Genomic DNA, 23381 nt, shown 5'->3' with positions numbered 1-23381 from the left:
GTTCAAACCCACCAGCCACTCCTCGGAAGGAAGGTTGGGCAATCCTACTTCCATAGCGATACCGCCTCGGAAACCCAAGGAGGGGTCGCTATGAGTCAGGCCGACTCGATGGCATATAACAACAACAACAACAACTACATTTCTAGCCCACCATTTGTATAAGTTTAACAATGTGTTCTTATGCTGCCTCATCATATTTCCTAAATTATGCTTATGTAGAGTTCTTCCCTAATTATAGCTACATATTATGTTCATTTCTGGAAGTGGCTACTATGAAAAGTTATTTTATTTTTCCTTATTCTACAAAGTTAGACTTTCTTTTTCTTTTTTACTAAAATCATGGGCCTTGACAACTACAAGCTGACTAACACATTCATTCTACACCAGGATACTTCATTTCCTTTTCAGTTAGAATAAGTTGCATGTCCCCCAGCAATATCACAGCTCCTAAACCTAAAAATAAAGCTCCACTTACCGAGTTTTAGAAAAACAGTCATAATTTGATAGCGGATGTTGCAAAAGTTCTTCTTTCTGATTTCCAGATTTTAAATAACAGGATCTAATTTCCCCTGCAAAATCAAGAAATTTCAGGAAAAGATGTTACACAATCATTTGCATATTATCATTTCAGTTTATGCTATATTCAAGTTAGAAGGAACTCCTTTTGGACTGCTTTAATAATTACAGTTAACAATATGTTCCATCCCTTATATTTCTTTCCAAAATGTTTGTCATGAGAAGATGAAGAACATCTAAAAGAAACCTCATTAAGAAAATGTCTTTGACATACCTCACCAAGAAAATTTTTAGATAAATTTTCACTTGGTTATTTATCACTTAATTACTTTTGAACGATTGATTTGTATCTTCTTTTCATTCAACTTTTATATATTTTCTTCTTTTTTCGTGTGTATTCTCATCACATGTCAATGTGATCTGTTCTATGTTGCAACTGGATGTTTTCTCTACAGTCATATCAGTATTGTGTGGACAAAGAGGCTTCACCGGCATGTGTTGTGATAGGTGGCACATGAAGGTATCTCCACCTGACTGTGCAAATGAGCTGTCACACCACTGGACTGATGAGGTGCCTGCTAATGAGGGGAATCAGGAGCAGAATTAACATACAAAGTTAAATTAGCTCTCTAAAGAGGATTCAGGGCATTGAGGTGTGAAAATCAGTTGCTTTTCTAAAAGTCTCTCTCCAAAAGAGTTCTCAGGAATACCTTCTTCAGATGACACAAAGAGAATAATTAGCCAGGAATGTGAGAAACTAAAATGTGGATTGGAATGCTGGGTCTGAACTTAAAGGCTAACTCCATTAAAAGAGAAACATTATAGCGGAGGAGAAAAGATGATGTCCTGGTGATACACTTTGCCCAGTCCCTCTACAACAGAGACCCTAAAAACTAAGTGAAACAGTTCCAGATGATGATCCTGGGATACTGAGCATCAAATAAGGGATGGAGAATTAGACTGAGTGCTGACTGGAAAAGGAGATAGAGCAAAGACAGTGACTGGGACAGAGAATACCTGGGGCCTGATGAAGCATGGCCATTTTGAGATGCAGAAGGCATCATACACAGGCAAGGAGAAACAAACTTCATGGAATCTACATTGGGACAGAGATACAATGTGTACAGATCTGGAGTGAAACAAGGTGAGCAGAATATAAGCTGGATCTGAGAGAGGAAAGAAGTGCAGGGACATGGGCAAGAATCTTACTGGCATAGGTGATTGCAGAGCATGGAGGGAGCCAGTGAAGGAGGATAAAACAAGTCACTGCCAGTGAACACTAGTTGTTTTGGTTGAGAACCCATGCCACCTGTGGGGTGGCAGTTGGAGACACTGGACTGCAGGTGCCCCCCATTTGATTGAGTCCAAGCAGGAACTAGATAACTGACTGTGCTCACCCAGAAGTGCACTAGATTCACATCAGTGAACTGAAACTAGAGGGATGCTTTCTACTGGTTTCCTCACCACACCTTCCCAGTGACTAGGGGTAAAACTCCCTCCCACTCACACCAACCAGGTGGCTAGGGAGGCCCCTCCTGCTGCCCCCCTATCAACCCAGTTCACTCAGGCTGCCCCTACCTCCAGAAGCCACTCACTACACTGCATCCAAAGCAGAAGGAGATGAGCATAGGCACACTCTGCAGTCCAGCAGCCTTGTGATTGACAAGTCTTACTTTCACAGAACTCTATAGATGCATGCCCTGTGGCCTCTGCTGTCAGAGATGCACACTCGTGTGGACCATTCACCAGTGTCCTACCCCCTCCACAGGCATGCATTCCCATGGATCTCAAGACAGCCACTTGCTTCAACTGCTTCTAGTTGACCATAGCTGCACTAAACCCACTGCTATAAAGTCAATTCCAAAAGATAGTGACACCCATAGGGTTTGCAAGGCTATAAATCTTTATGGAAGCAGAGTGTCTTGTCTTTCTCCCACAGAGCAGTTTGAACCACTGACCTTTTGGTTAGCAGCCCAACTCCTTAACCAGAGTGCCACCAGAGCACTACTCACCCCCAGTTATATTTTTCCTTTTATTTCCTTTTATATTTTCCACTTTTTCTTTCTTTTTATTTAGTTTTACCTCTTCCTCTTCCCCTTCTCCTTCTTCCTCTTCTATTTTTACCCATCTTTTTCTCATCCACCACTCATTTTTTTCTTTTTCTTTTTCTGCCTACTCTAATGGGAAGTAGACATTGTTCTCCCAAAAGTCAGCCATACCTAACACACTTACCATCTACTACCCTACCCACTAGGTGAGCATCACCACCTGCTCCTGCACCACTGGGTCAAAAACAACAGTGGACAACACTTGCTCACCCCATCTGCAGCTACTCTTCACAACCAGTGAACAGAGACTCACATTCCCACCAGTTACTCCACCCACTCAAAGATAGTTTCAGAGTGCTCCAGTGCTACAAAACTAGCATGTAAAGAAGCACATACACTCACTTACCTCGATATACCAAATAAAGCAAAACAAAAAATCAGGGTGAGACAAACCAACACATAATCAAAAATTAAATATGACAACTCCAAAATGCATTGGAGACAATAGACAACTTCAAATCAAGCCAAGAAACAAGGCAAGATGGCACAAGCAAGTGAGCTAAATAAAGACCCAGGAAACCTCCCTAAGGAAGAGCAGGTAATAGAAATATCTGACAAGGAATTCAAAAGATACATATAGAAAGAGTGAAAGCCATTCAAGGGCTCAAGGAAACCACAAACAAAATGAAGGAAAATACAGACACTAGCATAGAAGAATTCAATAAACCAACAGACATGCAAAAATGACAAAATAAATGGACAATTAGAAACCATACAAAAAACAGCAATTAGAAAGCCAGGATATTAACATAAAAACCACAGGTAGAGGTAATACATTACAAGGACAAAAGAATAGAATTGAGTCAACTGAAGAATGGACCAGTGAATCAGAAGACAAATTCCTTGATACCAATTTGTATAAGGAAAAATCAGAAAAAAAGAATGAAGAAGAATGAAGAAAGCCTAAGAATTATATGGGATACTATCAAGGGGAAAAATGTATCTGTGCTTGGAATCCCAGAACAGGAGGGGACTAAAAAGGCAAGAAAATTTTTGAAGATTTGCTAGCAGAAAACTTCTCTCATATGAAAGACAAAAATATGTCTATCTTCTGCTACTTGTGCATTTCTGGTTGTTTGGTAGACTATGCCATAATGTACGGCCCCTAAGTTTGCCTTTAATTTTGTTTTGATGATTTTTAATGTTTTAGGTTTTCATCTAAATCTTTGGCCCATCTTGAATTAGTTTTTTGTATATGGTATGAGGTATGGATCTTGTTTTATTTTTCTGCAAATGGATATCCAGTTTTGCCAGCACCATTTATTAAAGAGACTGTCTTTTCCCCCATTCAATGGATTTTAGCTCTTGGTGGGTTCAAACTGCCAACTTTCATCTAGCCGCTAGGTGCTTAACCACTGCACCACCAGGGTTGCTTCAGGGTGGAACTGCCCCATAGGGTTTCCAATGATGTAATCTTTAGTTTTATAAGACAGTAAAATGATATATCAAGGACAAATTTTCAATCTATACCCAACAAGTATTTATTGGGTGCTGGGCATTACTCTCTTGAAGTTTGCAGTTTTGAGGGGGAATATATCATTAATGAAATTTCAAATAAAAAACTATAAGCTTAATAAAATCAAAGAGGTTAAATAGCAGAATGTTAAGACAGTAAAAAGCTGAGGGACTTGATCAAGTTTGGGCAGTCTAGGAAAGCTTTTCCTTTAGAATTGACATAGGGACATGGCATGCACAAAAGCCCTGAGGCAGAAGGGAGAAGAACATGTTCTAAGAACATTTTTGAGCAATCATAGGACCACATCTTCCTGCTCCAAAGTCTGTGCTCAGCCTAAGAGACCATGACAAGACCTGATAAAGCTGCCAGTTTTCCCCATGGCCCATTATTAAAAAGCTGTCAGTACTTACCATGTTCATCAATGAAGACATGCATAGCATCCACAGATATTTCATCTTGCACAGATGTTTCAGGTCCACTAATGACTTGCAAGACTGAACTATCTTGTTGGGAAGTTACCCTGTAGATTATTTGTCTTTGTCTATTGCCCTGGAAACTGAACATATATATAAAAATTTCAAAAACTATTAGGAACATTATCCTTAATAAAGCATTAAAAGAAGCAGACAATAATAAATAATGTCTCATTTACTCTGTACAACATGAAGCTAAGTAAATTATTCTTACAGGGTCGTAATCTTGGCAGGTTCAGTGAACACAGGGTTGGTGTTAGTGTGGTCTTGACTTTGCACATCTGCTTTTTCTTGTCTGGAATTGAGTTCACTGGGCTTTTCACTTCCTGAAATTTCCTCCTTTTTCTCCTGGGAAAAGTTATCTGAAAAACATTGCTTATTATGTGTTAATATAATATTAAATGTGAAAGTACTTGGAAATAAATTACCAAATATGAAGGAAGCATAGATAGAAATTGTAAATAACAACCCCAAAAAAAGAAAAAGGTGCTGTCAAGTTGATTCCTAATTATAGCAACCCTATAGGACCAGAAGGCTGGTGGTTCAAACCCACCAGCCACTCCTTAGAAGGAAGGTTAGGCAATCTATTTCCATAATGATACTGCCTTGGAAACCCAAGGAGGGGTCGCTATGAGTCAGATCTGACTCGATGGCACATAACAACAAACAACAACATAGGACAAAGCAGAACTGCCTTCATTGGGTTTTCAAGGCTGTAAATCTTTATGGAAGCAGACTGTACATCTTTCTTCCAAGGAATGGCTGGTGGGTTTGAACTGCCAAGCTTTTGGTTAGAAGCCAAGTGTTTAACCACTGTGACACCAGCTCCTATGAATTCAGAATGCATTTCAATAAATTTTCATTTTATGAATTATGAAGGCTGTTGTTATTATGTATCATCTTCCAGCTCATAAAAACCCTGTAGGCCATAGTAGAACTGTCCCATAGAGTTTCCTGAGGTGTAATCTTTATGGAAGTATATCATGAGGTCTCTTCTGCGGAGCCACTGTTGGGTTTGAACCACTGACCATAGCTGAGCACTTAACCTTTGTGCCACCAGGATCCCTAATTATGAAAGTACCTTTATATATTTGAAAAACATAAGTATCTATATGTTTGAGACATCTCTTTGTCTATTGCCCTGGAAATATCTATATACATCATCTATTTTACATATACATTCAGGGACGTCCTTGATTTCTGATTGGAAATCCAATTGGAATCCAACTGGAAATCATTCATTTAGATTACTTAGACCTTAAAGGTTCATAACTCATAAATGGTCAGCATCAGGTAAAGCAAAAATTACATAGACATACCTGGTTATTTCTAGTCTTATGTCAGACCTTTAGGAGGAAGGTTCTATTTATCATTTCATAATCTTATCAATCTTTCCTTCTCATTCATTCTCCAAATCTATATTTTCAAACTACAGGTAGAATAGTTCCTTCATAAAGCTATAGCTGATTTTGAGCTATGCACCCAATACTGTGGTGGATATAGTGAGATACTACTACACTTAGTCCTTGTCCTGAGAATATTTTAAGAAGAATGAGAATTCCAAGATCAATAGAAACAGAATGGTTTGGTCTTGGGGCAGGTGGTGAGGAGGAGATAAGAGACCTCTTAAACAATGGACCAAAAGAAGGGTGTTGGCTTACAGCATTATAGAAAATCAAAGATATCCCTAAGGATCAGTTTTTCCCTTATTAAGACATACTCCATCAGCCACTTTTAAAGTCAAAATGTCCATTTTATTTCCATGACCAAAGTACCAGTAACTACCTTCTTATGAGTAAATGTTAGGCTCTAGAGCTTACCAGCCCAGGCCTGAGAGAACACCTCTGAACAGAATGTACCTCCTAGGACAGACACACCACTGGCACATCTCAAGATCTGCCTCAAAGAGTAAAATGTCAGCTCCCAGGGGGTATGAATCAAATTGTTATGTATATAACAAGGCTTTTCATTCTTAGATTTCAAGTAATTAGAGAAACTTTGTTGTTTTCTGTGGTAGTTAAGGTTATGCGTCAGCTTGGCTGGGCCTGGTTTTTGAGTGGTGGGGGAGCTGCTTGTAGTTATTCCCCATGATGATACTGGCAATCAACTCCATGGTGGAATCTGCCACAAGCAGCTGAGTAGCTGCTTTAGGGATGTGGTCTGCTTTCAGTATATAAGAAGATTTGACAATGGACTGCAGCTTTATGGCACGCTTGGATCCTATATGTAGCTGAGTCTTCAATCAGCGGCCTGCCATGTTTCCTGCTAATCTTAGAACTGTCTCTGGACTTGAACTAGTCCAGAGTTGTTTTGTAATCTTAGGACAATGCCATTTTATTTGTCAACCTTGGGTTTGTCAGCCTCAGCAGCCAGCAGCTGCCTGAGTTAAAGGGAAGTCTCCAGCTTCAGTGGGCCAGGAGCAAGAGGCAGAGCTGAAGTCCAAGGTCGAGGGGCTTTCACCCAGCCCCTTGAGATGGCACTTTGAACTCGGACTTCTAGCCTCCTAAACTCTAAGAGAATAAATCTCTGCTTGTTAAACCCACGCATTTGTGGTATTTTCTGTTAAAGTGGCATTGTTGTTGTTGTTGTTGTTGTTGTTTGCCGTCGAGTCGGCCCCGACTCACAAAAAATGGAATAGTAGCTTACACATGTGCTGGGAATGTTTACTTTCAGGACTCACATAGAAGCTATTTTGGCTACCTAAAGTGGCATTAGGTAGCCAAAATAGCTTCCATGTGAGTCCTGAAAGTAAACATTCCCAGCACATGTGTAAGCAACTATTCCATTTTTATTTTTTGGTGGTGGTGGTGGGGGAGGCAGTGGTATAAAAATATTTGCATTTCATTTGACAGCTTGTCAAGATACAAATTTTCACAGTTTTCAATAAACACATTTATAAAAAAGCATTATCATAACAAAGAGCATTAGCTAGTGCTTAAAAGTCACAAAAAGGCACAGAAAAATGGCATGAAAAAAAATGTAGAAAACTCTGCCCTTCACACTGCATGTGTTGTATTTACTGTTCAAATCTCTTCATCGTGGCTTAGTTTTCTTGTCTCTTAAATGCATACATTTGATATACCAGCACAAGGACATTTTTTTTCCCTTTTAAAATTTAAGGGATTTTTCTGTTTATAAAACAATATATATTCACTTCATGTAATTTAAAACTAGAAAAGAGGAAAAAAATTAAATCACTCTTAACTCTGCCATTCTTCACATAAACACTGGAGGCAATTTGATGTGTATCATATTAGTCATTTTTCTATCATACAAAAATGAAATAACAATACAGATGTTGGTTTATAAGTATTATATTTATCTCAAAGCATCATAAATATTTGATGTCATTAGATATTCTTCTATATCATCCAAATATGGTGGTTATATAATATGGTATTGATACAGAATAATTAATTTAACTAGATGTTTATTGTGGTAAATGTAGACTCTTTCAATTTTTCAGTAAGGGTCTCTGTGTATATTCATAATTGTTTTCTAAGAAACTTCTGGAAGTAAAATATCTGTATAAAAATGTGTGTCTTCAATGATTTTGATAAGTATTTGCTTGTGGTTTTGCATAGCTTTGAACTTGGAGATATTTCTCAAACCTACAGATAATCCTAAAGCGATTTATGGAGATGAACAAGGCTAGAAATACGAACATGTTGGAGAGAATTGGGACATCACATAACATGCTCAATCTCAAGAATTGTTCTATTTTCAGGCAGGAGAAAGATTAGGGAATATTCTTGTGACTATTAATTTTATATGTCAGCTTGAATAGGCTATGGTGGTTTGGTTGAACACTAGACTAGTTACTGTTACATAATGTAATCTCAAAAAAAAACAAAAACACTGCCTTCGAGTAGATTCTGACTCATAGTGACCCTTTTTGAGTATCCAAGGCCATAAATCTTTACGGAAGTAGACTGCCTCATCTTTCTTCCATGGAGTGGCCAGTTGGTTCAAACCACTAACTTTTTGGTAAGCAATCAAATGCTTTAACCACTACACCACCAGAGCTCCTTTCATATAAACTAGTGTAATGTAATGTAATCACTTTCCACAATGTACAATAATAATATAATATAATCAATTAATCAGTTAAAAAAGGAGTTTCCTTAGGGTGTGGTCTGCCTCAAGACTACATATAAATAGTCTACAGAACATGCACTCTCATGATCTCACCATTCTGCACTCTTTCTGACACCCAAGCTATGAATCTTCAGACATAAATCTGCAGAAGTCTCAAATGACCCACAGCTTCCAGACCCCACAATCATGTGAGTCAATCCCTTGAAGTAAATTCCTCTGTGTGTGTATATATTACTATATCTGTGTTTCTAGAGAACTCTGAGACAATTCCCTAGACTGCTAATGTCATTAAACACTGTCACGTTGTTTTGTAAATACTCTCCAAAATTGGGCTTTTAGATTACAAGATACCACAGAAACCTTATTGATGTTGTTCTACGTCATCAAGTCAATTTTCAACTCACAGTGACCCCATGTGACAGAGAGCAGCCTTGTAGGCTTTCCTAGGCTGTAATGTTCATAGAAGCAGATTGCCAGGTTTTGCTCCTGCAGAGCCACTGAATGGTTTCAAAATTGCCAATCTTTAACTTAGCTGTCAAATTCACTACCCTTGGCAATAACTGCCTTCCAAGAACTAGGATACTTAGTATAGCCCTTTCCTTTCATCCTTCAATTAAAAATCTCTTCCTTTTCCTGAAAGAGGCATATAATCCCCTCTAATGCCTCTCTCCCTGCTTTAACTACAAGTTCGCAACAACCAAGCCTATTCGCTTCCATAGAAATCCTTACATCATCCATATGTCTTTGCACAACACTAGATTCCCAACTTAATACTGCTCTGATTGAACATGGCTGGCTGAAGAATTTAAAAAGAGGAGAAATTTAAGTAGTTAACCAAATAAACTATACATGTGTTTTGAGGGGACAATCAGAATAAAATTTATTAAATATCAACACTTTTCATGTATTTTCCTAATTTAATACTAACAATAAATCTATAACATATTACTATTCCTGTTTTATTGAAGAAACTGTGATTCACATGGATATAGAAAATTGTCCAAGCTCACCCAGGTTCCAAAGCTAATGTCCTGTCCACCACGCATATGGCTTCTCAGGAAGAAATACAAGTACCTAGATGGGCACTGGGGATCTCTGGTGACATAGTGTCTAAGACATGTGACTGCTAACCAGGAGGCTGGTGGTTCAAACCCACCAGCTATTCCTCAGAAGGAAGACTGGGCAATCTATTTCCGTAGAGATATACCTTGGAAACCCAAGGAGGAGTTGCTATGAGTTGGATTCAACTCGATGGCAGTGAGTTCGGCTTTTTTGGTAGATGGGCATTGTCTAATTTGGGAGTTCCCAGGCACATGTGGCTATTCAGCTTAACTAATATTCAATAAAATTAAAAATTCAATTTCTCAGTTTCTATCCACATTTCAACTACTTAACAGCTACATGTGGATTGTGGACACAGTATTGGATAGCAGATACAGGATATTTTATCAATGCAGAAAGTTCTATTAGAAGTACTTGTCTAGATGCATGAATCTTTATACTGAATAAATGATTAACACCCAAATCTTATATCAGAAAGTAATCCTGCTTTCATAACTTCCTGTTTGTTAAGAGTTTTAACCAAATATTTCCTATTCTTACTAGCTGTATATGCAAAATCCTAGATGTTTAGAAATAGAAAACAGATCCACCTTACATTAGCACTCAAACTTAGTGAATTTAAGACAGCAGGGCCAAGAGTCTTGGTGGTCTAGCAGCTAAGCACTCAGCTGCCAGATGAAAGCTTGGTGGTTCGAACTCACTCAGAGACTCTGAGGGAGAAAGACCTGGCAATCTGCACCTGTAAAGATGACAGTTTAGAAAATCCTATGAGGCTGTTTGTCTCTGTCACATGGAATCACAATGAGTCACAAATCAACTTGTTAGCATCTAACAACAAATTTAGGTGTATGTCTTGAAAAGATAGCAATCAGCATGCATGGCAGTCCTTTTGGCATTGCACTTTAAAGAAAAAATGAAGAGCAAATTTCTCAGAGACACCATTTTGGGAAACTCTGGCTGCCCCAGAGAACAGAAATTGGTCAACAGCACTGGAATAATCACAGCACTAAAAAATGCTATAACATACTGCAAAGAAAAGGAGTTAGTGCAACTACAATTTCCAGCAAGAAATTGTACCACATAGACACAATTTCAACACAGATATATGCAGGAATTACGTACTCAAAAATCACAGAATTGTGGAAATATAAAGATTTTATAAAAATTCTAGTCCAGTAACATAATTTTATCAATGAGGAAACTGAGGTCCAGAGATACATTATCATATGACAATAAATTAATCTTCATATTCATGTAGGCAATATAGTTTAATTGTTGTGAGCTTGGTCTCTGAAATTAGACTTCCTGGGATCAAATCTCAATTCTGTCACTTACTAGAGATATGAACTTGGTAAAGTTAGTGAAAATCTCTGAGCTTCAGTATCCTCATTTGTGAAATAGGAATGATACTAGCACCCAAACAGAAAGTTAAAGAGGAGTAAATGTGTTAATGTGAGGATAACTGTATAATTTATCATTCCAGCTGAGGAAACTTTTGAAAGTAAAAGATCACACTATGTGTGGTTACCCCAGCTAATGTATGTAAAGGGCTTAGAACAGTACCTGGCATAATAGCTATGTAAGTGTTTGTTAACTGTTATGTTTACAACTTTAGATAATTAAGGAATTTGGCATGTAGGATTTTATAATGGAATTCAACAGTTGAAGTAGATTCACTCAATAGAGATTTGCTTTATAATCAACTTTCCCAGAATGTATCTATTCTATAAAGGAAGAGACATTCATAGTGAGTTCTTGTTACTGCAGTAAAATATAATAGCTTATTTCCCTGATAATATCTTTGCCTTCTAGGGAACCAAAAAATTCATTACAATGTCTTAAATTTCTGAGTGGAAGAAAGCAAAATCAAACCCATTGCCATGGAATCAATTCTGATTCATGGTGACCCCATGTGTTACAGAGTAGAACTGCTCCATAGGGTTTTCTTGGCTATCATCTTTACAGAAGCAGATGACCAAGACTCTCATCCACACCACTACTGGGTAGGTTCAAAGTACCAACTTTTAGGTTAGTGTTGTTGTTGTTGTTGTGTGCCATCAAGTCGGACCCGACTCATAGCGACCCCTCCTTGGGTTTCCAATGTGGTATCACTACGGAAGTAGATTTCCCAACCTTCCTTCCGAGGAGTGGCTGGTGGGTTTGAACCGCCAGCCTTCTGGTTAGCAGTCAAGTGCCTTAGGCACTACGCTACCAGAGCTCCCTTTAGGTAAGTAGTCAAGTGAAAATCATTTGTGCCATCCATAACACCTTTCCTGTTAAGAGTATCCCAATTTTAATATATGCTCATCACACAGCTAAGTTTAGCACATTCATCAAATATCAATTACAAAGTCAAGCAGCAAAAAATTACATGGTAGCTGTCCCACTATTTGCAAAATCAAATCACAGAAGGTAAATTAGAAAGAGATTTATTGCCTTCTTTGTGTCATCAGAACAGAACTGAGGTGGAATAGTACCTCCAAGAAGCCTGCTTTCTTTGTTCTGCTCTGCTGATCCATTTGACTGATTTGCTGCTACTACCTTGGAAGTATTAATCGATTCCAACAGGGAGACAAATTCTAGGAAGTTGGATTCATTTGGTATTTGTCCTTCCTTAGCTTCTAAGTCAGATTTGGAAGTCGGTATGGCTTTCTCTTTATCACTAATAACTTCTGCGGAACTCTTACTTAAGAAAACATCAGTCCCACTGTCCACACTGAGCACCCGGGCATGTCTCTTTTCTTGGCTGCTTTTACAAGATGAAGGATCAAGGTTAGCCTGGGCTTCCTTTCCTCCTTCAGACTCAGAGGCCATATTGAGTATGAGTGGTGAAGTTTCTTCACAGTGTTCCCTTGGGGAAGGACTGCAGTCTTTTGTGGCATTGCCTCCCTCTCCAGATTCATAGCCAGAGCACTGATTGGAGGATGGCTCCACCATCAGTCTCTCTGGTGTCCTTTCACTCCCATTGCCATCAGGACAAATAGTGCCTCCTCCCCCATCTTCAGACAGCTCAAGGGTGATGACAGGAATTTGCATCTGCTCATTGTTTGAAGGACTGGCTATCCCTGGGGTCATTTGCTGAGCATCTGACTTTGGACCAATTATCTCTGTGCCAATTACCTTCAGGTGGAGAGAGCTTTCCAAGTCTGTTAGGGAGTTGGGGGTACTGCTCATTGTGATGACAATCTTAATGGGCTCATGCAGGCTCAGAGGGTCTCCAGGTTTGGAAGTGTCTATCAGGGTAACAGCTACCTCACTATCGGAGTAGTTAACTTCCTCGTCCAAGGGAGGATCTACCTGGCAGGAAGTATCTACTGGCTCCTCTGCCTGTTTGGTGATGACAGTGTTACACTGAGGGCAGCTGCTGCTCAGGCTGTCCTGAGGAGACTTGCTTTGCAGCTGTTCCCTGATGGAGCCCTTGGGATGATGTGCAGGTTCTGGAATCAAGACTGAGTTCTCACTACCCCAGGGCTGGAAAGAAACATTTGTTTCTAGCAAGTCATACTGAGACAAAGACAAATGTGGCAATTTCTTCAAGGTATCTTTGTCTTCTAGCCCACCCTCTGATCGGTGGCAGAAAGAGGGCAGCAGCTTGCCTCTTCTTTCCTTCACTTTATTATTAAGTAGAATTTCTGTGGTAACTGGCTTCATTAGTATTGCTGATGTGGCCATGGTTTCTGGCATGTACACTTTAGAAACTGTCAAGTTTTCCATTTTGACACAGGGTGAGGTAGATGACATGGGTGCTACAGGTTGGTCTTCTGACAGAATGACACCTGAAATAAATAACAAATGGTAGGTTCATTAGCTTCTGAAGTGAGTGAATAGTGCCAAATCAAGACCAAATAATAACAAAATGAAAAATACTACCAAACAACAAATGTGATTGGATGTTTCTTTTTTTTAAAATACCATCTCCATTGTGGAATTGTTCCTGAAAAGTCAATATTTAAAGCCTTTTCCATATTTCCCATTTTTAGCTTTTTCTGTTTGTTGCCTTCAAAAACAGAATGTTACAATTTAAACATACTAGGACCTTATAAGGAACTCTGGTGGTGTAGTAAGGAGCTCTGTTGGCATAGTGCCTAAGGCATTTGGCTGCTGACAAGAAGGGTCAATTCAAACCCACCAGCTGCTCCATGGAGGGAAGACTGGCCAATCTACTTTGGTAAAGATTTACCACCCAAGAAACCCAAAGGGGGTCACTATGAGTAAGAATCGACTTGATGCCAGTGAGTTTGGTTTTGTAGTTTGGTCATGTAGTAGATAAGGCATCTGGCTGCTAACCAGAAGGTCAGCAGTTCAAACCCACCAGCCGCTCCATGGAAGGAAGACGGAGCAATCTACTTCCGTAAAGATTTATAGCCTCAGAAACCCAATGGGGGTCGCTATGAGTTGGAATCAACTTGACAGCAGTGAGTTTGGTTTGTTTTTTCATTAAGATCTTATTGTCAGAAAGTGGAACCCTGATAGAGTAGTGGTTAAGTCCTAGACTGCTAACCAAAAGGTCAGCAGTTTGAACCCATGAGCCACTCTGAAGGAGAAAGAAGTGGCAGTCTGCTTCTATAAATATTACAGTCTTGGAAACCCTTTAGGGCAGGAGCTCTGGTGGTGTAGTGCCAGAAACTAACAAATGCTGATGAGGATATGGAAAGATTGGGACTCTCATACACTACTAGTGGGAATGTAAAATGATAAAAACAGTGTAGAAATCAATATAGTAGTTCCTTGTTGTTGTTGTTGTTGTTATGTGCCGTCGAGTCGGCCCCGACTCATAGCGACCCCTCCTTGGGTTTCCGAGGCAGTATCATTACGGAAGTAGGATTGCCCAACCTTCCTTCCGAGGAGTGGCTGGTGGGTTTGAACCGCCAGTCATCTGGTTAGCAGGCAAGTGTCTTAGCCACTATGCTACCAGAGCTCCCTAAAAATTGGAAATAGAAATACCCAGCAATCCCATTACTAGGTATATATCCTAAAAAAAGTGAGAGGCAGGTCACAAATAGATATATGCACAGCCATGTTACCATGCACACCTTATGAATAGCAATGAAACACTGTCTAATGAATTAGACATTGCAAATTCATCACTGGACAGCTTTATGAATAGTGCTGAAATATTGCCCAAAACAGTGCCAGAAGATGAGTCCCTCAGGGAGGAAGGCAGTCAAAATATCACTGGAAAAGAGCTGCCTCATCAGAATACAATGAACCTTAATGATATAGATAAAGCAGAGCTTACAAGACCTCCATGTGATGACATGCCATGACTCAAAATGAGAAGAAAGAGCTGCACACATCCATTAATAATTGGAACATGGAATGCACAAAGTATGAATGTAGAAAAACTGGACATTGTCAAAAATGAAATGGAACACATAAAGATTGATATCACATGCATTAGTGAGCTGAAATGGACCAGTTTTGGCCATTTTGATTTAGACAACCATATGATTGACTATGGCAGGAACGACAATTTGAAGAGGAATTGTGTGACATTCATTGTTACAAAGAATGTTTCAAGAGCTATCCTGAAGTACAATGCTGCCAGTGATAGGATAATATTCATACACTTACAAGGAAGACAAGTTAATTCTACTATTATTCAAATTTATGCACCAACCTCCAAAGCTAAAGATGAGGAAATTGAAGATTTTTATCAACTTCTGCAGTCTGAAATTGGGTAAATACGCAATTGAGATGCAATCATTGCTGAATGGAATGCAAACATTGGAAACAAAGAAGAATCAGTAGTAGTTGGAAAATTTGGCCTTGGTGATAGAAATAATGCTGGAGATCACATGATAGAATTTTGCAAGACCAATGACTTACTCATTGCAAGCACCTTTTTTAAACAACACAAATGATGGCTATACATGTGGACTTTGCCAGATGGATTACACAGGAATCAGACTGACTTCATCTGTAGAAAGAGGTGATGGAAAAGCTCAGTATCTTCAGCCAAAACAAGGCCAGGAGCTGATTGAGGAACAGACCATCAACTGCTCATATGCAAGTTCAAGTTAAAGTTGAAGAGAATTAAAACAAGTCTATAACAGCCAAACTATGACCTTGAATATATCCCTCCTGAATTTAGAGAGCATCTAAAGAATAGATTTGAACACCAATGACCGAAAACCAGAGGAATTGTGGGATGACATCAAGAATGTGATTGATGAAGAAAGCAAAAGGTCATTACAAATACAGGAAAGGAAGAAAAGACAAAAATGGATGTCAGAAAAGATTCTGAAACTTGCCCGTGAGTGAACAGTAGCTAAAGCAAATGGAAGAAATGACACAATAAAACAGGTGAACAGAAGATTTCAAAGAGCAGCTCGAGAAGACAAGGTCAATTAATATAATGAAATGTGCAAAGACCTAGAGTTAGAAAACCAAAAGAGAAGAAGAGGCTTGGCATTTCTCAAGCTGAAAGAATTGAAGACAAAATTCAAACTTCAAGTTGCAATACTGAGATTCAATGGACAAAATATTGTATGATGCAGGAAACATCAAAAGAACATGGAAGGAATATATAGAGTCACTGTACCAAAAAGAATTGGTCAATGTTCATCCATTTCATGAGGTGGCATATGATCAAGAACCAATGGTGTTGAAGGAAGAATAGAAGCTGCACTGAGGGAAGTGGTGAAAAACAAGGCTCCAGGAAATGATGGAGTACCCATTGAGATGTGTCAACAAATGGATGCTGCACTGGAGGCACTCCCTTGGCTATGGCAAGAGATTTGGAAGACAGCTACCAGGCCAACTGACTGGAAGAGATCCATATTTGTACCCATTTCAAAGAAAGGTAAGCCCAAAGAATGTGGAAATTATCAAACAATATCATTAATATCGCACGCAAATAAAATCTTACTGAAGACCATTCAAAAATGGCTTCAGCAGTATATTGACAGAGAACTTCCAGAAATGCAAGCTGGATTCAGAAGAGGATGTGAAACGAGGGATGTTGTTGTTGTTGTTATTTGCCATCGAGTCGGCCCCGACTCATAGCGACCCCTCCTTGGGTTTCCGAGGCAGTATCACTACGGAAGTAGGAATGCCCAACCTTCCTTCCGAGGAGTGGCTGGTAGGTTTGAACCGCCAGCCTTCTGGTTAGCAGTCAAGTGCCTTAGGCACTATGCTACCAGAGCTCTTTATCATTGCTAATTTCAGACAGACCTTGGCTCAAAGCAAAGAATACCAGAAAGATGTTTACTTGTATTTTATTGACTACACAAAAGCATTTGATTGTGTGGATCATAACAAATTATGGATAATATTGAGAAGAATGGGAATTCCAGAACACTTAATTGTACTCATGAGGAACCTGTACATAGACCACGAGGCTGTTGTTTGAACAGAACAAGGGGACATTGCAAGAGAACACTGCAAGAAGTTAGTGCATCAGGGTTGTATCCTTTCACCATACTTATTCAATCTGTCTGCTGAGCAAATAATCCAAGAAGCTGGACTGTATGAAGAAGAACATGGCATCAGGATTACAGGAAGACTCATTAACAATCTGCAACACACTGATGACACAACTTTGCTTGCTGAAAGTGAAGAGGATTTGAAGCACTTACTGATGAAGATTGAAGACTACAGTCTGCAGTATGGATTACACCTCAACATAAAGAAAACAAAAATCCACAACTGGACCAATAAGCAGCATCATGATATATGGAGAAAAGATTGAAGTTGTCAAAAACTTCATATTACTTGGTTCTACAATCAAAACCAATGGAAGCAGCAGTCAAAATATCAGACGACACATGTTGTTGTTGTTGTTGTTATGTGCTATCAAATCGGACCTGACTCACAGTGACCCCTCCTTGGGTTTCCAAGGCAGTATCACTACAGAGGAAGATTGCCCAACCTTCCTTCTGAGGAGTGGCTGCTTCAAAGGACCTCTTTCAAGTGCTGAAGACCAAAGATAACTCCTTGAAGACTAAGATGCGCCCAACACAAGCCATGATATTTTCAATCTCTTCATATGCATGTGAGAGCTGGATAATGAATAAAGAAGACCGGAGAAGAGTCGATGCTTTTGAATTGTGGTGTTGGTGAAGAATGCTGAAAGTACCATGGACTGCTAAAAGAACTAACAGATCTGTCCTGGAAGAAGTGCAGCTGGAATGCTCCTTGGAAGCGAGAATGGCAAGACTTTCTTACCTACTTTGGTCATGTTCTCAGAAGGAACCATTCCCTGGAGAAAGATATCATGCTTGGTAAAGTGGAGGGTCAACGAAAAAGGGGAAGGCTTTCAACAATATGGATTGACACAGTGGCTGCAACGATGAGCTCAAGTATAGCAGGGATCGTGGAGCTGGCACAGACCAGGCAGTGTTTCATTCAGCTGTACATAGGGTTGCTATGAGTTACAGATGACTAAACAGCACCTAACAACAACATGTTCATTGCAGCACTATTCACAATAGCAAAGTGATAGAAACAAGCTAAGTCCCCATCTACCAACTAATGGATAAAAACTGTGTTACATACACATAATGGAATACTATACAACCCTAAAAAATAATGTAGAATCTGCAAAACACTGCATAACATGGATGAACTTGGAGGACATTATGCTGAGTGAAATAAGTCAATCACAGAAAGACATATATTGTATTAGTCCAGTATTGTAAAAAGTCAAGGAAAGGTTTGTACATGGAAGGAAACTTTATTTGCTGGGGAGAGGGAAAGTTTCTAGATAGGTTGAAGGAAAAAAAAAAAAGATAAATATATATGTATATATACCAAACATTATTAGTAGTTATCAGGGGTAGGAGGGAGGGGGAAAGGGGAAGCTTTTGTTCAGGGGCATTGAGTTTATGCTAATGGTGGTGGAATATTTTGGAAAAAGACAGCAATAATGGTGGCACAACGTGAAAAATGTCATCAAAGTCCCTGAGCTGTAAATCTGAAAGTTGTTATGATGGCAAATGTCTTGTGTATGTTTTTCCCACAGTAAGAGTAAAATAAATTAATAGGGGGAAAAAAAGAAAAGAAAAGATTTACAGCCTTTGAAACACAATGGGGGTCACTGTGGGTCAGAATCAATTCAATGGCAGTGGCTACTATATACAATATATAAGATACTTCTACAAGTTACAAGAAAAAGACAACTCAATTAAAAATTGGGCAAAGAACTTGAATAGACATTTCACCAAAGAGGATATTCAAATGGAAAACAAGTATAAGAAAAGACACTCAAAATTATTAGACATTAGGTTGATGCAAATCAAAACCACAATGATACCCTCACTCCCATTACCCATTGCATCGAGTTGATTCTGACTCTTAGCAACCCCCATTGGGTTTCCAAGGCTTTAAATCTTTACAAAAGTAAATTGCCTCATTTTCCTCCCACAGAGAAGTTAGTGGGTTTGAACTGCTGGCCTGCTAGTTAGCAGCCAAATGCCTTATCCACTATGTCACCAGAGTTTGTTAATTCCCATTAGAATGATCAAAAAAAAAAAAGTAAGTATTGGAAAGGTCATGGGGGAAACTGAAAGCCTGATCCATTGTTGGTGGGAATGGAAAATGGTATAGCCACTGTGGAAAACTGTTGGACAGTTTCTCAAAAAGATGAACGTAGAATTACCAATATGAACCAGCAATCACAATCCTCAGTATACATCCAAAAGAAGTGAAAGTACAAACACAAAGAGAAACCTGTACAGTAATGTCCATTGCACTTTACACAACAGCCAATTGATGGAAACAACGAAAATATTTATCCATCGATAGATGAATAAACAGAACTTAGTGTATATAGGTAATGGGATATTACTCATTGCATCTTAAAAACATTACGTTGAATGAAATAAGTCAGTAACAAAAGGACACATATGATCCTTTCATGATCTCACTTATATGAAATAAACAAATATATAGAAACTAAAAATTTTTAAGGGTTATAGCGGTGAGAGAAAGGAGAAATAGGAGAGTTACTGTTTAGAAGGCATTAACAGAGTATATTAAAATATTTGGTAAAGGATTTGGAAAAGGTAAAATATTTGGAAATGGATATTGAGAATGGTTGCACAACTTGAAGACTGTAATCAATGTTACTGTATTATACATGTAGAAATTGTTAAATTGGCATGTGTTTTGTTGTATATATTTTTACCAAAAAAAAAAAGATAATATGCAGTCCTACCATTCTCATTTTCAATTAATTCACTAGCATTGTGTGAAGTAGATGATTCTATTCTGTAATAACTTGTTAAAACTCTATTTTGCAGCAAAGTCCATTTCACAGCACTCCAGCATAACAGCATTTCTACTTCTCCCTATCCTTCTCAGAGAGCCCAGTAGCTATCTGAATCAAATATCCCTGAGAACCCACTCACCCCTACCTTTCCCTGAGAGTCCTGTTAATAGTAATTCCCAGAGTTAGGGGCCCACATCCTGCCAACAGAAATTCTCAGAATTGAGAACACTTACTCCGGATTGTGTGTTTCCGTTCTGATAATAAGCTGACCACCAACCTTTCTTAAAATAGTAAGCTGACCATGAATCTTCCCTAAACAATAACTGACAATTTATCTCGCTTCTGTGACACGCTTGCTTGCCTGGTTGCAGTCCTAAGCTATATAAACCTGCCTGAAAACAGGCTTGGGGCTGCAGTTGGGAAGAACACTTTAGTTCCCTGCAGCCCAGCTATAGCTAAATAAAGACTCTTCCAAATTCTGGACTTTATAGTGGTCATCTATTTCTTCTGAACACACAACAGTGTTTTATAAAAAATATTTTTTACTGCTGTGATAAAATATTAAATAATGATAACAAGTACTGTACCTTTGAGGTCTTCCACTGTTTCCTGTGCTGGCAACTCCTAATAAATGAAAGAACAAAAAAATCAATATATGACTCAGCTCACTGCACATTTCCAGGCAGCCAGCAGATAATCATCAGCAGCCACCATTTTTCTAAAAGCATGTAAGGAAGAGACAACAGAGGGCCCACTCTCATTAAGCTTCTAATAAAATAGGTATCAAAAATGAATGTTGTTGTTGTTATGTGCCGTCGAGTCAGCCCTGACTCATCGCGACCCCTCCTTGGGTTTCTGAGGCAGTATCACTACGGAAGTAGGATTGCCCAACCTTCCTTCCGAGGATAGAAAAAGAAAATACATATGTCAGTATAGACATCCAACCAACAAGCAAGAGAGCTATACTGAAATTAAGGAAGTTGGTAATTAGGAAAGAAAATAAGGTGCTACATATAGTAGAATAAATAGAGCCTGCTAAAGTTAATCTAGAAAAAAAGATGAATGAATGACTTCTGCAGAAAGAAATGTGCTTTTACTGTGGTTTCAGTGTAGAAAGCAGTGGACAGGGGAATTGATTCTAGGTGAAAGGCATTGAACACATGATGTCTCAGATGCATGACAGACAGAGGAAGGGAGAGGAAAACGGAGGTCTGCAACTAAGTGCTCTAGCCAGTTTGGCAGGCATGCAAATTGGGAGCCAAGGACAGAAGAGGCCACGGAGGTGATCAGAGCACAGGAACTGGGTGTTTATCTTGTGGTCTCAGGGCTCACCTCAGGCCACTTCCACACTCTGAGGATGTAATATTCCATTAACACAGAGGCCAGTACTTATGAATATACAACTAGTCTGCATGCAAAATACAAATGCTGCCTTTGTACACTTCCATTCCAAGTAGAATCTAACACAAAAACAAACTGACAGAAGGAAACAGCACTAACCATCAGCCCGGAAGAGTGGTGAGAGTTTATGCTTTGCCCTCGGGAGCTGCAGTGGAGAGGAGGCGTAGTGATGTTGTGATTGACTTCTTCCTTTTTGCCATTGTTGATCTGCCTATTATTGCTAATCCAAAATGAGAGACATAAGAAATTGATATTATAAAATACAACTATGACTCTTCCAGTATTAGTCCAAAACCACCTTTTTTCCCCCAGAGTCCATTTTTTTATATTCATTATATACAAGTCTTATTTTTCAGGGAGCATAGTAAACATAAACATTATTTTAAAATTATAGGGCATGCTGTGTTAAGGAACAATTAGAAACAAGGATAGAATAGTGCAATGATGCTTACTAGGGAATAATTTTAATATTTATTACTTTCACATTAACTAACATGGATGTTATTTTTTAAAATACTTTTACATGCTGTCAGAATTTAAATGACAAGATAAAAATACTGAAGCAAAGTGCCAAGACTAATACAAATGAATTTCAGTTCAGGATATAAGGCCATACTGATAACCAGTTAGACCATCTTGATTAGGCATATCAATATTATGCTGAACTGAAAAATGTTTAAAATATGTGTGTGTGTGTATGTGTGTGTGTGTATCTATCTTTACTGGCATCTTTTCATAAACAACTACAAACTGAGAAAAATATTTTTCATCAAAATTAGAACATTTTAATTATGAACTGACACATTAATTGGAAGAGTTACCTTGAATTTTTGTGATTAGTTATGTGTTCACTATTGGTCTCTTTGTCTTTATTTGGCTTCTCTTTCTTTCTGGAGGGCCTTTGCTGAATTACTTCCCCTTTATCAAACATGAGGTGTAGGCGATAACTGACCACTTTGATTATTGTGAAGAATATAGTTACTGAAGTGCAGTAAAAAAATACAGTGATCACATTTGGAGGAAAAGCCTAAAAGAAGAAAAAAAGAAAGAAAATATGAAGCCGTGAACTTAGTCAACATTGATAATCATTTGGTAATAGGATTGTCTTTTTGGGTTAAATCTGAAAGCATTTTTGAGTCAATTTATTGAGCATATATTGGGCAAAATTTCAAGTTATATTAATTTTTCAAGTTTTCTTGGCTGTAGTATCTGAGGAGAAAAAGTTACTATCTTTACCCCGCTCCCCTTTCTAGTCTTTCTGGTTTCTCAGGTTCTCATACTAGTTGAGTTTGTAAGCAACATTTCATTTGCTGGTAGAAACCCCACAGAAGAAAGTGAGCCTTCCTCTTTTCTATTAGCTCTTCCCCACAGCTTAATCTTAGCTTCCTGTGAATCTAGTCCCAAAGTCCAAAAGAAGGCCTTTTAGATGATGTTTCCTTCAAAAAAATGCAAAGAGCCCTATGGAAATTTGAAGAAAAAGGGGCGAAGAAAGGTTAGCATTGGGTCCCTTCCTTCACCTCCTAGACCTCCCATTAAACTTATACCTGTAGGGCCATGGATTTGCCATTGGTGGTAACATAGACAAGGGACCACAAAAAGGAGAACACTCCTAGAAGGAAGAAGGGTATCTCCAGCCATGACAAGTGATGTTAACATGGAGATCATGGTAAAGTTAAATTCTATTCTATCTAATCCTCTAAAAAAAAAAAAAAAACAGAAATAATCACCTGGGGCCATGTTAGTAACAGTTTCACCCACCCCTTAGGATCTCCCACATACTTTCCCAATTCTCTCCCAGGACCAAGGACCATCCCAAACTCAATGGACCTTCCTAAAACTAAATTTGTATCCTTTGTGATGGAAAGGGATTTTAGAGTGTCTCAGGACCATATAAAGGGCAGTCTCAATTAACAGTAAGAACCTTTTATCACTGTTGTTGTTGTTGTTATTTGCCATCGAGTTGGCCCAACTCATAGCAACCCCTCCTTGGGTTTCCGAGGCAGTATCACTAAGGAAATAGGATTGCCCAACCTTCCTTCCGAGGAGTGGCTGGT

General features: G+C 38.8%; 1 protein-coding gene across 1 annotated transcript in view; it reads right to left on the bottom strand.

The window, feature by feature from the left end:
* The window catches only part of PCNX2 (pecanex 2), a 688168-nt gene that overhangs the window by 621324 nt on the left and 43463 nt on the right, over positions 1–23381 (bottom strand). Inside the window, exons 2-8 of the mRNA XM_007938510.1 lie at positions 22149–22354; positions 21427–21547; positions 20514–20550; positions 12191–13489; positions 4768–4915; positions 4491–4636; positions 476–569 (exon numbers count right to left, since the gene is read on the bottom strand). Coding sequence (XP_007936701.1) covers positions 476–569; positions 4491–4636; positions 4768–4915; positions 12191–13489; positions 20514–20550; positions 21427–21547; positions 22149–22354 — 2051 coding nt within the window. The remainder of the gene's footprint in view (positions 1–475; positions 570–4490; positions 4637–4767; positions 4916–12190; positions 13490–20513; positions 20551–21426; positions 21548–22148; positions 22355–23381) is intronic.

This window comes from Orycteropus afer, unplaced genomic scaffold, assembly GCF_000298275.1.
Source record: "Orycteropus afer afer isolate SDZICR_OR568_19922 unplaced genomic scaffold, OryAfe1.0 scaffold00050, whole genome shotgun sequence".
In the NCBI taxonomy this organism is placed as follows: domain Eukaryota; kingdom Metazoa; phylum Chordata; class Mammalia; order Tubulidentata; family Orycteropodidae; genus Orycteropus; species Orycteropus afer.
The sequence above is the reverse complement of the archived record's forward strand: the minus strand, read 5'-3'. Positions and strand labels throughout refer to the sequence as shown.